Raw genomic sequence first — 12,007 nt, 5'->3', positions numbered from 1 at the left:
CTGAGATAGCTTTTTGTAGCCTTCCCCTAAACCATGAGACTGAACAAATCTTTGTTTTCAGATCTTTTGAGAGTTGCTTTGAGGATCCCATGCTGTTACTCTTCAGAGGAGAGTCAAAGGGAAGCACAACTTGCAGTTGACCACCTTAAATACCTTTATATCTCATGATTGGACACACCTGTCTATGAAGTTCAAGGCTTAACGAGCTAATCCACCAATTTGGTGTTACAAGTAATCAGCATTGAGCAGTGACAGGCATTCAAATCAGCAAAATTACAAGGGGACCCACATTTGTGCACAGCCAGTTTTTCACATTTGATTTAATTTCATACAACTAAATACTGCTTCACTAAAAATCTTTGTTCAGAAAACACCGCAGTACTCAGATGTTCCTAGGAAATGAAAGACATACCATTGTTATTTTTTTTGTTGAAAGGAGAGTCAGCTATTATGCAGGCTGAGAGGGGTTCCCAGACTTTTTCATATGACTGTATGTTTGTGAATGTAACGAAGTCCATCAGTTATGATTAATTGACGACACGTAACGTTTGTAATTGTGGATTTGCACACAGCTAAGAATTAGCAAAGTCAAGTGAGACACTTTGGAAACAGCACAGCAAAGGCTCTTTTATAAGAGTTCAGAAATACTGGATTAATGTAAAAATAATGGACTTATTGGTCTGTATGTTACTCTTTAATGAGTTTTTAACAAGCTAATGATGTAAATATAAATCTTACAATGGCAAATGTTGCAACCTAACAGAAGGATTCTCTGACAAACCAGAAACAAAGTATTTTGTTCCAAAAACAGCTTTTAAGGGTTTGTTTAAATGTAAATCACATGCATTACTTTGGAATTCACTAATTCAACAGTACAGAAACTGGAGTTCTCTGTGTTTATATATATATACAGGAAAACATAGAATAAATGTAAAATTAATATCAGAATAAATTTAAACAGTCCATGAAGATCTCATTCTTTCTAAACCTGATGTCGGCTGCTCTCCCGGCCTCTTTGGTAAACTCTTACAGCAGCTTAACTAAGGTGTGCTGAAGGCCAGAGAACTGTCATGACAGACCAGAGCTGCCATCATCTGCCTGTGAGCTCTTGCAGTAAATCCTTTCTACACCGCCTCTTCATTTTATGCTCAATAATCACTACATGTACAGGTTAGTTAGTTAACAGTTTAGAGGTACAGTATATCTGTGCGTATTCATGTCTTAAACAAGATATCCATCTGATTTGGCCTGTTTGACTAATTTACCTTTACTTTTAGTCGACTAAATCCAATTTACTTTTCCTCTACTAAAATGAATGTATTTTTTGTCAACTAAAACTAACAAAAATTAAATGACTAAAATGTGACTAAAACTAAAATGCAATTTAGTCAGAAGACTAAAACTAAATCAAAATGTACTGTCAAAATGAACACGGCTGGTGTGCCCCGCAGACGTGTGTACTAGACGTGTTTGTAGGCTCCGTCATGCAAGTTTCCGCTCAGACTAGCGTGTGTAAGCTGGCTGCTGTGATGCTCATTCAAGCCCAGGTTTCTCGGTTTGGACTTTTGTTTCCTATTCCATGGTATGCTCTGGCGTGACTAATCTGCACACATCACTCCAAGTTGAGTTAATGTTAGGGATGCACCGATACCGAAACGGGTATCTGGTATCGGCCTCGATACCACATTTTCTAAAGTACTCGTACTCGTTAAAAGTCCCCCGATACCGGGGACCGATACCACGGTCTGAGAAATGTCTATGTTTGAGCGGCGTGTAAGGGGTTAATCACAGGCGCCGAGTGCCCGCCCCCAGGCCCCGGCTGCAGCTCAGAGCGGGGAGAAGGCAAGGTGAGGCGAGACATGTCAGCCGTGTGGAACTATTTCAAAGTGAATGAAGACAACAAAACAAAGGCGGACTGCAAATTGTGCTCAGCGAAATTGTCCAGAGGAGGCTCAAAAGGTAGCGCATTTAACACAAGTAATTTAATCAAGCACCTAAAATCCCAACACGACAACGAGTACAAAGAGTTTACCCACGCTTCTAAACCAACAGAACCCACGCTGCAGCAAACTCTTGCAAGACGAGAGAAAATGTCCAGAGACAATCCACGTGCTGTGAAAATAACACAGGCAATTATCGAGTACATTGCATTGAGTGACCAGCCACTCTCGGAGGTAGAAAATGTGGGATTCCTGCGTCTCCTCCATGTTCTGGAGCCCAGATATGATGTCCCAAGCCGTCGCTACATGACTGACACGGAGCTGCCTAAACTACACGACTCCGTGAAAAAACATATCCACAGCCTACTGCAAGCCTCCTCTGCGTTTAGTTTCACCACGGATATTTGGACAAGCAGTGTTAGCCCCGTGTTGCTAATTAGCCTAACCTCCCAGTGGATAGACGAGAGTTTCTTGTTTTTTTTTGTTAAGTTATATGACTAAAGCTGTTACCTGTAAATTTAAATCATGTTTTTATTAAGTACTCGGTATCGGCAAGTACTCGGTATCGGCGAGTACTGAAATGCAAGTACTCGTACTCGTTTTCCAAAAAAGTGGTATCGGTGCATCCCTAGTTAATGTTTGTAGGCACATAGTGGAGTTTCTGCATTCAGATAAAAGAGTATCTATGCATGAGTGGTGACATTAAACAAAAGGCCATGCTGGCTGCAGCCCACAGCTTCTGCCAAGACACACCGACAAACAAAAACCTGGCTCCAGTACTGTTGTCCGCCCATCATTATCTCCACCTTGTTTCCTCTTCATTCTTGCTATTAATTCAGGGAACGCCTTAATCAAAGGTAACATGCATGTCAGGACATTTTATTGTGTGTCCTCTGAGAGTCATATGAAGGTTTACCTCAACAACTTTTAAAAACCAGGCGGAGGGACTGAATGGTCTCCTCTTACATCTCCTACAGCATGTGGCAAGTGAGAAATGGGGGGTGAACTATCAAACCTCATGGCGCAAAGTGATGTGCCAGACCCTCGCTTACCCCATGGAGACATCAAGCACCCATCTCAAGCAGCTGCTGCGTTGAATAGCATGCCAAGAGCACAATGTACCAGAAAATGAATGGGCACTTATGCCAATTGACAGCCACACAAACACAGTGAAGGGTGTGAAAGAGCCTCGGGTACCCAAAGAGCTGCATGCCTGACAATTATCAACAGTGATGTCAACAGCCATCATGGCCCCCAAGGCTAGGTGGATTGCTAGGTTAGTGTGGCATGTTTTAAAATTTAAACTCAAGGTATGACTTTATTAAGATATCGACCCTAATCACTGCATGGCTACAAAACCACGAAACAAAACCTCACTGACTGCATACACAGATTTAGATGCTGCAGATAACAGAACTACAGCAGATCAGCGGCCACACTGTCATTCCTCTCTTGTCAGGGTCTCGATCTGCTCCTGCTCAGTCGCAGTATGCCGCTCCACCCTGTTATTCTGTGCCCTTTGCTCTTCACACCCAAACTGCCTCAGCCTGTTTTTCCCACCTTGCCAGTCAACTTCTTCCTCCCTCGCTGCTCATTGTCATTTCTCTCTTTTCTAAACTTTTATTTGATCACGATGTCAGGCTAGTATACTACAGGAGCTCCTCGCCAGCTCACAGGACGTTCCCCAGCTCATATGTGGTGGTAGCACACATGACCAACCTGTCAATTAAAGACGGGTACACTGCATGCCCAGCTACAGTGAGTGACCTGACTCTCAAGAGCCAGCAATCGACTGCGGTTTGGAGAGGATGCGGGGGCTTGGGCATAACTGAGCCATTTTTTATTATTAATTTTGAATTCTCTGTCCTTGTTTTTACAAAGCTCAAATTAGAACACACACGTCCACACTGCTCACTCATGCTAACACTGCTCTGAAGTGACAGCTCCATCAAACTAGGAGGACTTTCAAAACCGTATTAGTGTTCTGTCAACAAAGTGTTACACACAATAAACCAAACCTGACCATGCTGGCCTTCAACCTCTACAAGCAAAACCTCAACTGTCACCTCAAAAACAGCAATAACAGTAAAAGGTTAACTATGGCAGGGCTATAATTGAGGAAGAGGATTTATTTAAATGTTCTTTTTCAAGTAGAGCTGCTGGGCTGGTTGTTATCTGCTCAAGGATCACATTTTACTTCAAATGCAAGCCAACAAATTCTGAAAGACAAAGAGCGACACTTTTGCTTTGTTCATCGGATCTGTTTGTGAGCTCTCATCACTTGACATTGTTCTTAGTTTCATGCCTGCTACGACGTCTAACTACTGATCAGGCTTTTTAAAACTTCTAAAGTATTAAAAAAAACACTGATGGGATTGTGTGCTGTAACTTATTCAAATTGGGTAAATTAGATTGAAATTTGTTTTAAATATAAAGACACAAATATAGTACAAAGGAAATTATACTGTTCTAGGGTTTTAAAGATGATAAATGAAAAATACTGGCCAATTTCTCGTGTACTGTGTTACAATTTGCAAGTCAGTCCCTATCAGATTAATCAAAAGAAAAAATGAGAAAGTAGAAAAGAAACAAACTTAAAAATAGAGTAAATGAATGTTAACTATTATTTTTCCATTTTATATATATACACAACGCTTTAAAAACAATGACCACTAAACTCTTAACAATCCACATAACTTAATTAAAATTCCCATTTTCATATTCACAAACTATACGAGCAGCACGGATTTCACAAGGATGCAGCAAGTAGGCCTCTCAGATTGATGACACAAGATATCGAGAGTCTTGACCTCATCGTCTGGATGTCAAAAATGTCGGGCATTTTCAAGCACAATTGAAGGAAGGATTTCACTTAAAAGTATTTGTCACAATCCGATGCCATAACCCCACTGATGACACTCCTTGAGGTGTTTATCTAATCTTTGCACTGTGCTGATAGTATCTGTAAAGTTTCTGATCAATGGCGATTCAAAGAAGGGAGTTTGTGAGACTGCTTGGTGTTTTTAGTCTTAAATGAACATCCCCATGAGTACATTTATGCATTTCATCATAAGAACATCAGGAGGATATAAGAAATGTGACAAATGAGAGGAGACCACTCAGTCCATCAAGTCTGTTTGTTTCACTAATAGCTAAGCTGTCCCAATATCTCATCCAGATTCTTCTTAAAGGTTTTCAAGGTTTCTGCTTCAGCTCCATGTCTCGGTAGTTTGTTTCAGCGTCCCACAACTCTGTGTGTAAATAACATTCACCAATATTGTTACACCCTCACTGCCTGCCAATCTCCTGAAGTCTTGTACACCTAGTAGGTTCTCTCAAACTGGTTTAGGACTATACAAAAGTGAGTCAACACCTGACTAGTCCTTAACAGCAGTGGAGGACATACAGTACATCATCTCATTAGGTGTGATATTAGAAGATGGCAGCAGTGGAACAGTAATCTCTGTGGCTTATTTGCTCAAAACCGTCACCTGATCGAGGACGCTAACCTGTTGTGACTGTGTGAGTAAAATCTTCCACATGTTAACAGAGCTCACATGCAGGTTCCAGTCAAGGTATTCAATCCAAGGAGATGGGCTTGTGGTGAAGGGGACGCTACTTCAAATGTAGCAGGGTTCCTAGTCACTACCAAAAGACCCACCTGTTCCCACTGTCCCAAAATCTGTGACTCAGGTTTTGGACTCTAAAGTGTGAGAGGTCACACATATTTCACATTTCAGTTGTCACTCTTAAGTATTACTTTCTTTACATCTTGTGAGATGAAAAACACTTTTAATCCCATAATTGCACTTGAACAGTTCAGACCTCTGTCACCAACCTCCTTAATGAAACTCTCCATGCTGTATGCTTGCATATTTAGAGAAAACATCAGAGCATGAAAGGAGAGGATTGACTCAACAAAGACAGTCCTGTAAGCCCACTGACATTTTTCAAGTGAATCAAACTCACCTGCACGTTTTGATGGTTATGGATAAAGACAGTCCGACCGTGTGTGAAGAATTCAGTCGTTTAATGTATGGCCTGTGTCTTCACCTCAGTAGCTACAGGTGCTGCACTCTTCTGAATTGGACTACTATGCATACAGGTAAAAAAAAAAAAAATCTGACCCGCACAGTTCACATTTCTTATTTCTCCGAGTTCCTTCCAATTTGTAAGTCACGAAGGACTGTGAGGATGAAGTCCTTTATTTTACTAACTTTTGTTTTTTTCAAACTGGAAGATTTTCATTTTGTAAATAAAAGTGTTAAGCAGATGGAAAGAGTACTTTGAGAGGCTGATGAATGAAGAGAACGAGAGAGAGAAGAGGTTGGATGATGTGGAGATAGTGAATCAGGAAGTGCAACGGATTAGCAAGGAGGAAGTAAGGACAGTCTATGAAGAGGATGAAGAATGGAAAGGCCGCTGGTCCAGATGACATACCTATGGAGGCATGGAGGTGTTTAGGAGAGATGGCAGTGGAGTTTCTAACCAGATTGTTTAATGGAATCTTGGAAAGTGAGAGGATGCCTGAGGAGTGGAGAAGAAGTGCACTGGTGCCGATATTTAAGAATAAGGGAGATGTGCAGGACTGCAGTAACTACAGGGGAATAAAATTGATGAGCCACAGCATGAAGTTATGGGAAAGAGTAGTGGAAGCTAGGTTAAGAAGTGAGGTGATGATTAGTGAACAGCAGTATGGTTTCATGCCAAGAAAGAGCACCACAGATGCGATGTTTGCTCTGAGGGTGTTGATGGAGAAGTTTAGAGAAGGCCAGAAGGAGTTGCATTGCGTCATTGTGGACCTGGAGAAAGCATATGACAGGGTGTCTCGAGAGGAGCTGTGGTATTGTATGAGGAAGTCGGGAGTGGCAGAGAAGTACGTAAGAGTTGTACAGGATATGTACGTGGGAAGTGTGACAGTGGTGAGGTCTGTGATAGGAGTGACAGATGCATTCAAGTTGGAGATGGGACAACAGGAATCGGCTCTGAGCCCTTTCTTATTTGCAATGGTAAAGACAGGTTGACAGACAAGATTAGACAGGAGTCCCCATGGACTATGATGTTTGCTGATGACATTGTAGGTTGAGGAGACCCTGGAAGAGTGGAGATATGCTCTGGAGAGGAGAGGAATGAAGGTCAGTAGGAACAAGACAGAATACATGTGTGTAAATGAGAGGGAGGTCAGTGGCATGGTGATGATGCAGGGAGTAGAGTTGGTGAAGGTGGATGAGTTTAAATACTTGGGATCAACAGTACAGAGTAATGGGGATTGTGGAAGAGAGGTGAAAAAGAGAGTGCAGGCAGGGTGGAATGGGTGGAGAAGAGTGTCAGGAGTGATTTGTGACAGACGGGTATCAGCAAGAGTGAAAGGGAAGGTCTACAGGATGGTAGTGAGACCAGCTATGTTATATGGGTTGGAGACGGTGGCACTGACCAGAAAGCAGGAGACAGAGCTGGAGGTGGCAGAGTTAAAGATGCTAAGATTTATACTGGGAGTGACGAGGATGGACAGGATTAGAAATGAGGACATTAGAGGGTCAGCTCAAGTTGGACAGTTGGGAGACAAAGTCAGAGAGGCGAGATTGTGTCGGTTTGGACATGTGCAGAGGAGAGATGCTGAGTATATTGGGAGAAGGATACTAAGGATAGAGCTGCCAGGGAAGAGGAAAAGAGGAAGGCCTAAGAGAAGGTTTATGGATGTGGTGAGAGAGGACATGCAGGTGATGGGTGTGATAGAGCAAGATGTAGAGACAAGAAGGTATGATCCTCTGTGGCAACCTCTAATAGGAGCAGCGAAAAGATGAACAAGAAGAAGAAACAAATGTGACATTTCATCACCAAGCAGTCAGTTCTTAAGGATGGCATGTTTCTGGGGTAGAAAAGGAAAGTGTGGCACCAGAGGATCTGCGGCATAATCATAAGAATGTGATAATGCTAGTATCATCTCTGTACAGACAGAGAGGTGACCCCAAGTGATAGCCATATGGGATTCGGTAAGAAATGTTATTCTGCTGCCTCTTGAAGTTTGAATACTGTATAGGCTTGCTTTTTAAAATGGTCATATGTCATTCTTATTTAATGTCTTCTTTTTCTTCTTCTTCAGATCAGTCCTGCAATCAAAAACAGCAAGATGAAGTAGAAATGGTGATCGCCATTGACAGTGAATCGCACCCAAAATGGCAGAAAACTGAAGAAAAAAAAGAATTCTAAGCCATCATCAGTTTGTTACATGGAATGAAGTCACCTCAGTAATGCTGTGATTTATAAGATCCAACTCATGAATGGAGGCAAAGGAAGCAAATATTTTAACATCTTCACAAAGTAACTGATCAGAAAACCATGGTGCATCAACCATGGGTTCTTTCTTAATGGTTTTACATTAGTTTCCCCTTCTCCATGTAGCTCTGTATTCAGAAATGATGTAAATGACAGATTATGTACACTCTCAAATAAACTAAACATTTAAACTAAACTAAAACTCATCATTTTCAGTCTACACATCCGGTAGGTTAATAGAGGCCTGAATAGTTCAGGAGCCACCAACCCTGGGGGACACAGCAGAGAGTTTATTGTCTTTTAAAAGATAATCTCTGCTGAGGGACATGGCAGTGGTGGGGTCAGGGCTGTACAATACAATACAATACAGTTTATTTTTGTATAGCCCAAAATCACACAGGAAGTGCCGCAATGGGCTTTAACAGGCCCTGCCTCTTGACAGCCCCCCCAGCCTTGACTCTCTAAGAAGACAAGGAACAACTCCCAAAAAAAACCTAGTAGGGAAAAAATGGAAGAAACCTTGGGAAAGGCAGTTCAAAGAGAGACCCCTTTCCAGGTAGGTTGGGCGTGCAGTGGGTGTCAAAAGAAGGGGGGTCAATACAATACAATACAATACAATACAATACACAGAACAAATCCTCAACAACCCGCTGGCTGTCTGTCTTCTCAAGATCACACATGTGACCAAACTGACCTGGCGTGACGGAGTGTGGCATGTATGACAGCATATCCTGCTGTGGCATGGCCCCTGTTTTGTGCTCAGTGCTCCGGCTCCCATGACTCTAAATGGGATTAAGTGGGCATGGAAATTAATGGATAGTTTAATTAAGGAAATAAGAAGGATTTTCTATCTTTCCATTGTCCCATAAGTGAATTATGTTGTTCCTTTGATGCCTCAGTGAATGAACAGTGCACATGGATTTGGTGACACCAGTCCCACACATTCTGTATCACCTGCCATTGAGATGAAATATCTGGTGCTTTTAGACTATTAAACCTGGCGGCCATTTAAATGTACCAAGTCAGTACCCACATCTGGCTCACTCCGTGACCCCCAACCCAATCCCCAGACCCGCTGGAAAGGAAACAACTGCACTGCAACAGCACCTCGGAATGATGTTCACTAACAAAAGTAGCTTTAAAAGACATCCATCAAGATCTGTCTCTGCGTTTTGTCTAATACCATTCAAAACTCACTGTAATAAAATGAGCAGTCAATATAAAGAATGCATTGTTTATTACAGAAGCCAAAGTGACTCTTATTGAGCAGATAAACACTAAACTGACCTGGTTGTGGAGGTCACCTTAGAAAAGCACAAGCTTGTATTTGCACTGTGGAAATCAAAGAAGGCTTCAATTCTGCAGTAATCAGCACCGGAATACAAAGACACCAAGATGTAATCATGGCTGCCAAAAAGCAGAATTCATCTAAAAAAGTACAAAAACCTTCAATACCCAGTTAAATAAAGGGTAAATAGAGGGTAATAATGTAGAAAATGGCTTCTTTTGATCCTCCTCTGCAGAACAACTGCACTGTGCACTCCAAGTCATTTTTATAAAGCTGGATGTCAATTCTCTATCCGTCTTCTAGCAGACACACTGAAAAACAAGAAGACAAAGCATAGTTGAGTTGCCGCATTTTTGTTTTTACTGCACCTGTTTTACTATACAAGTATGGGATCGGTGGGAAAATTCAGAGGACAGAATTAGTCAAGACTAGTTTCTTACCCCTAAGAAGTGCTTGCAGCAATTTTAGCAGCTGTTTCTGTAGGAAGTGAAATCAAAGCAGTCTGAAACTCTTGAGGAAAGCGCTGAGTTACATCTCTGAGCATGAGGCACAAGGTGTTCTGGGTGTCTGTAAAGACAAGGCACAATTACTTATTAGTACTCACTGTGAACTAAAGCAGAGGGACATTTTCTGTTCAAAGGACCTTACCTTCTTTGAGTTCTGGTGTCCCCAAAGCTTGCCCCACAATGCTGAGGACTGTCTTCAAGTTCTGAATGATCTGCGATTACAAAATTAAAAATAAGAATCAAACACACTGTAGCACAAATATGCACTTCACTAGTTACAACACTGTTACATTCAGGCTACAATTTGGGAGCTTTTTATATTTCATTGTGGAATGAAGATCGACAGGCAGATCTGAGCAATGCCTGCAGTCATGTGGATGTTCTCCTGGTTGGTCCTGATGAAGGGAGTGCTGAGTCAAAAGGTAAAGCTCTCATTTTACCGGTTAATTACCCATAGCCACAAACTGTGGGTAGTGACAAAAACAAACAGATCATGAATGCCATCAGCAGAAATGAGCTTCCCTTGCAGGATGTCTGGGCTCAGCCTTAGAGATGGGGTGAGAAGAGCAGACATTCAGGAGGAGGTTAAAGTAGAACCACTGCTCCTCCACATTGAAAGGAGAAAATTGAGATGGTTTGGGCGTCTGGTAAGGATGTTTCCTGCACTCCATTCCCTGGGGAGGTGTTTCAGGGAGGAGACCTCGGAGAGATATATCTCTTGGATGTCCTGGGAAAGCCTCAGAATCTCCCCTGAGGAGCACGAGGAGGTAGTGGGGTAAAGGGATATCTGGGCATCTTTGCTTACACAGCTGCCACTTGACCAGACCCGGGTAAGTGTCGGAAAATGTATGGATGAAATCACTGGAATTTTAAGACTGAATTACTGAAACTCATCAGCTCCCCACGCCTGTGGCACCATTTATCAAATACAACATAAAGACTTAGTTGATGCAAGTCATCAGGTATCTGTTGCAGCATGAATATTTTAAAAGTAACACCGACTTTCCCGTTAATTACCAACAGTTTCTTCTTTATGTCAACATACGTGGAGTTCAAACGAGTGGAAAGTGCCGGAGCAGAAGGCTGACATTTATTTTATTACTTTTGTCTTGAAAGCTTAACCTGGCATAACTAAGAAAATGGTTAATTAATTTCAGAAAAAAATGGAAGTCAAGTCAAAGAAGAAGCACATTCTGGGCAGGAGCAACAGAGAATGACTGAAGGGACACGTGGCTTAAATAAGGACAAGCTGAAAAGTAACACCATCTGTCAGGAACTCAGACTCCAATTCCTTCACCTACCAAATAAGTTGAAGTGCTTCAGAAATCTCTTAATGACACCCTGGGGTGGTGACGTGGGGTTCGGGTCCCCATCCCAACTGGAGATGTGCTGTGAATGGCCTTCTGAGAAAAGACCCAGGACACACGGTTGGCCTAGAAGGCAGGCAGTGTGGCAGAGTGGTTAAGGCTTTGGACTTCAAACCCTGAGGTTGTGTGTTCAAATCCTGCCACTGACACTCTGTGACCCTGAGCAAGTCACTTCACCCACTGCTGCTCCAATTGGAAAAAGAAAAGAAATGTAACCAATTGTATCTCAGATGTTGTAAGTTGTTTGGATAAAGGCATCGGCCAAATAAATTAAAGTAAATGTAGAAGCACATGGAAATTCTCTAATGGTACTAGGGTTAAGGAAGTCTTTTAAGATCTGCTTAGTCTGTTACTACCATGACAGTGGAGAGAACAGATAGAAATTAAAAGAGCAGATAGATGGAGACATCTTCAGGCTTTGTTTGAATTTTAAATTGTGAACTTCACTATCCTGTGAGTGTGTCACCGCATGCAGAGCTAGTTACTGACTTGTGCTGCTTGAGATTCTAATTTAGTCAATGTGGGCTCACCAGAAGGACAAATACATGAAAAAGCAGTCTTTATAGATTGAAAACCACACAAAAATAAAATGGCACAGAGTGCTTAAAAAAATCACCTTAAAAATAAAAA

General features: G+C 41.9%; 2 protein-coding genes across 2 annotated transcripts in view; one reads left to right on the top strand and one right to left on the bottom strand.

The window, feature by feature from the left end:
• The window catches only part of si:ch211-196f5.2 (uncharacterized protein LOC556372 homolog), a 30,226-nt gene extending 21,663 nt beyond the window's left edge, over window positions 1-8,563 (top strand). Inside the window, exon 2 of the mRNA XM_051922409.1 lies at window positions 8,044-8,563. Within this exon, the coding sequence (XP_051778369.1) occupies window positions 8,044-8,150 (107 nt within the window). The 3' untranslated portion in view covers window positions 8,151-8,563. The remainder of the gene's footprint in view (window positions 1-8,043) is intronic.
• An 873-nt stretch (window positions 8,564-9,436) lies between these two features.
• Window positions 9,437-12,007, bottom strand: part of ipo4 (importin 4) — a 183,209-nt gene continuing 180,638 nt past the window's right edge. The window contains 3 exon segments of the mRNA XM_028793702.2: window positions 9,437-9,815; window positions 9,945-10,071; window positions 10,153-10,222. Of these exon segments, the coding sequence (XP_028649535.2) occupies window positions 9,947-10,071; window positions 10,153-10,222 (195 nt within the window). The 3' untranslated portion in view covers window positions 9,437-9,815; window positions 9,945-9,946.

This window comes from Erpetoichthys calabaricus, chromosome 2 (assembly GCF_900747795.2).
Source record: "Erpetoichthys calabaricus chromosome 2, fErpCal1.3, whole genome shotgun sequence".
Taxonomy (NCBI): Eukaryota; Metazoa; Chordata; class Cladistia; order Polypteriformes; family Polypteridae; genus Erpetoichthys; species Erpetoichthys calabaricus.
The sequence above is the reverse complement of the archived record's forward strand: the minus strand, read 5'-3'. Positions and strand labels throughout refer to the sequence as shown.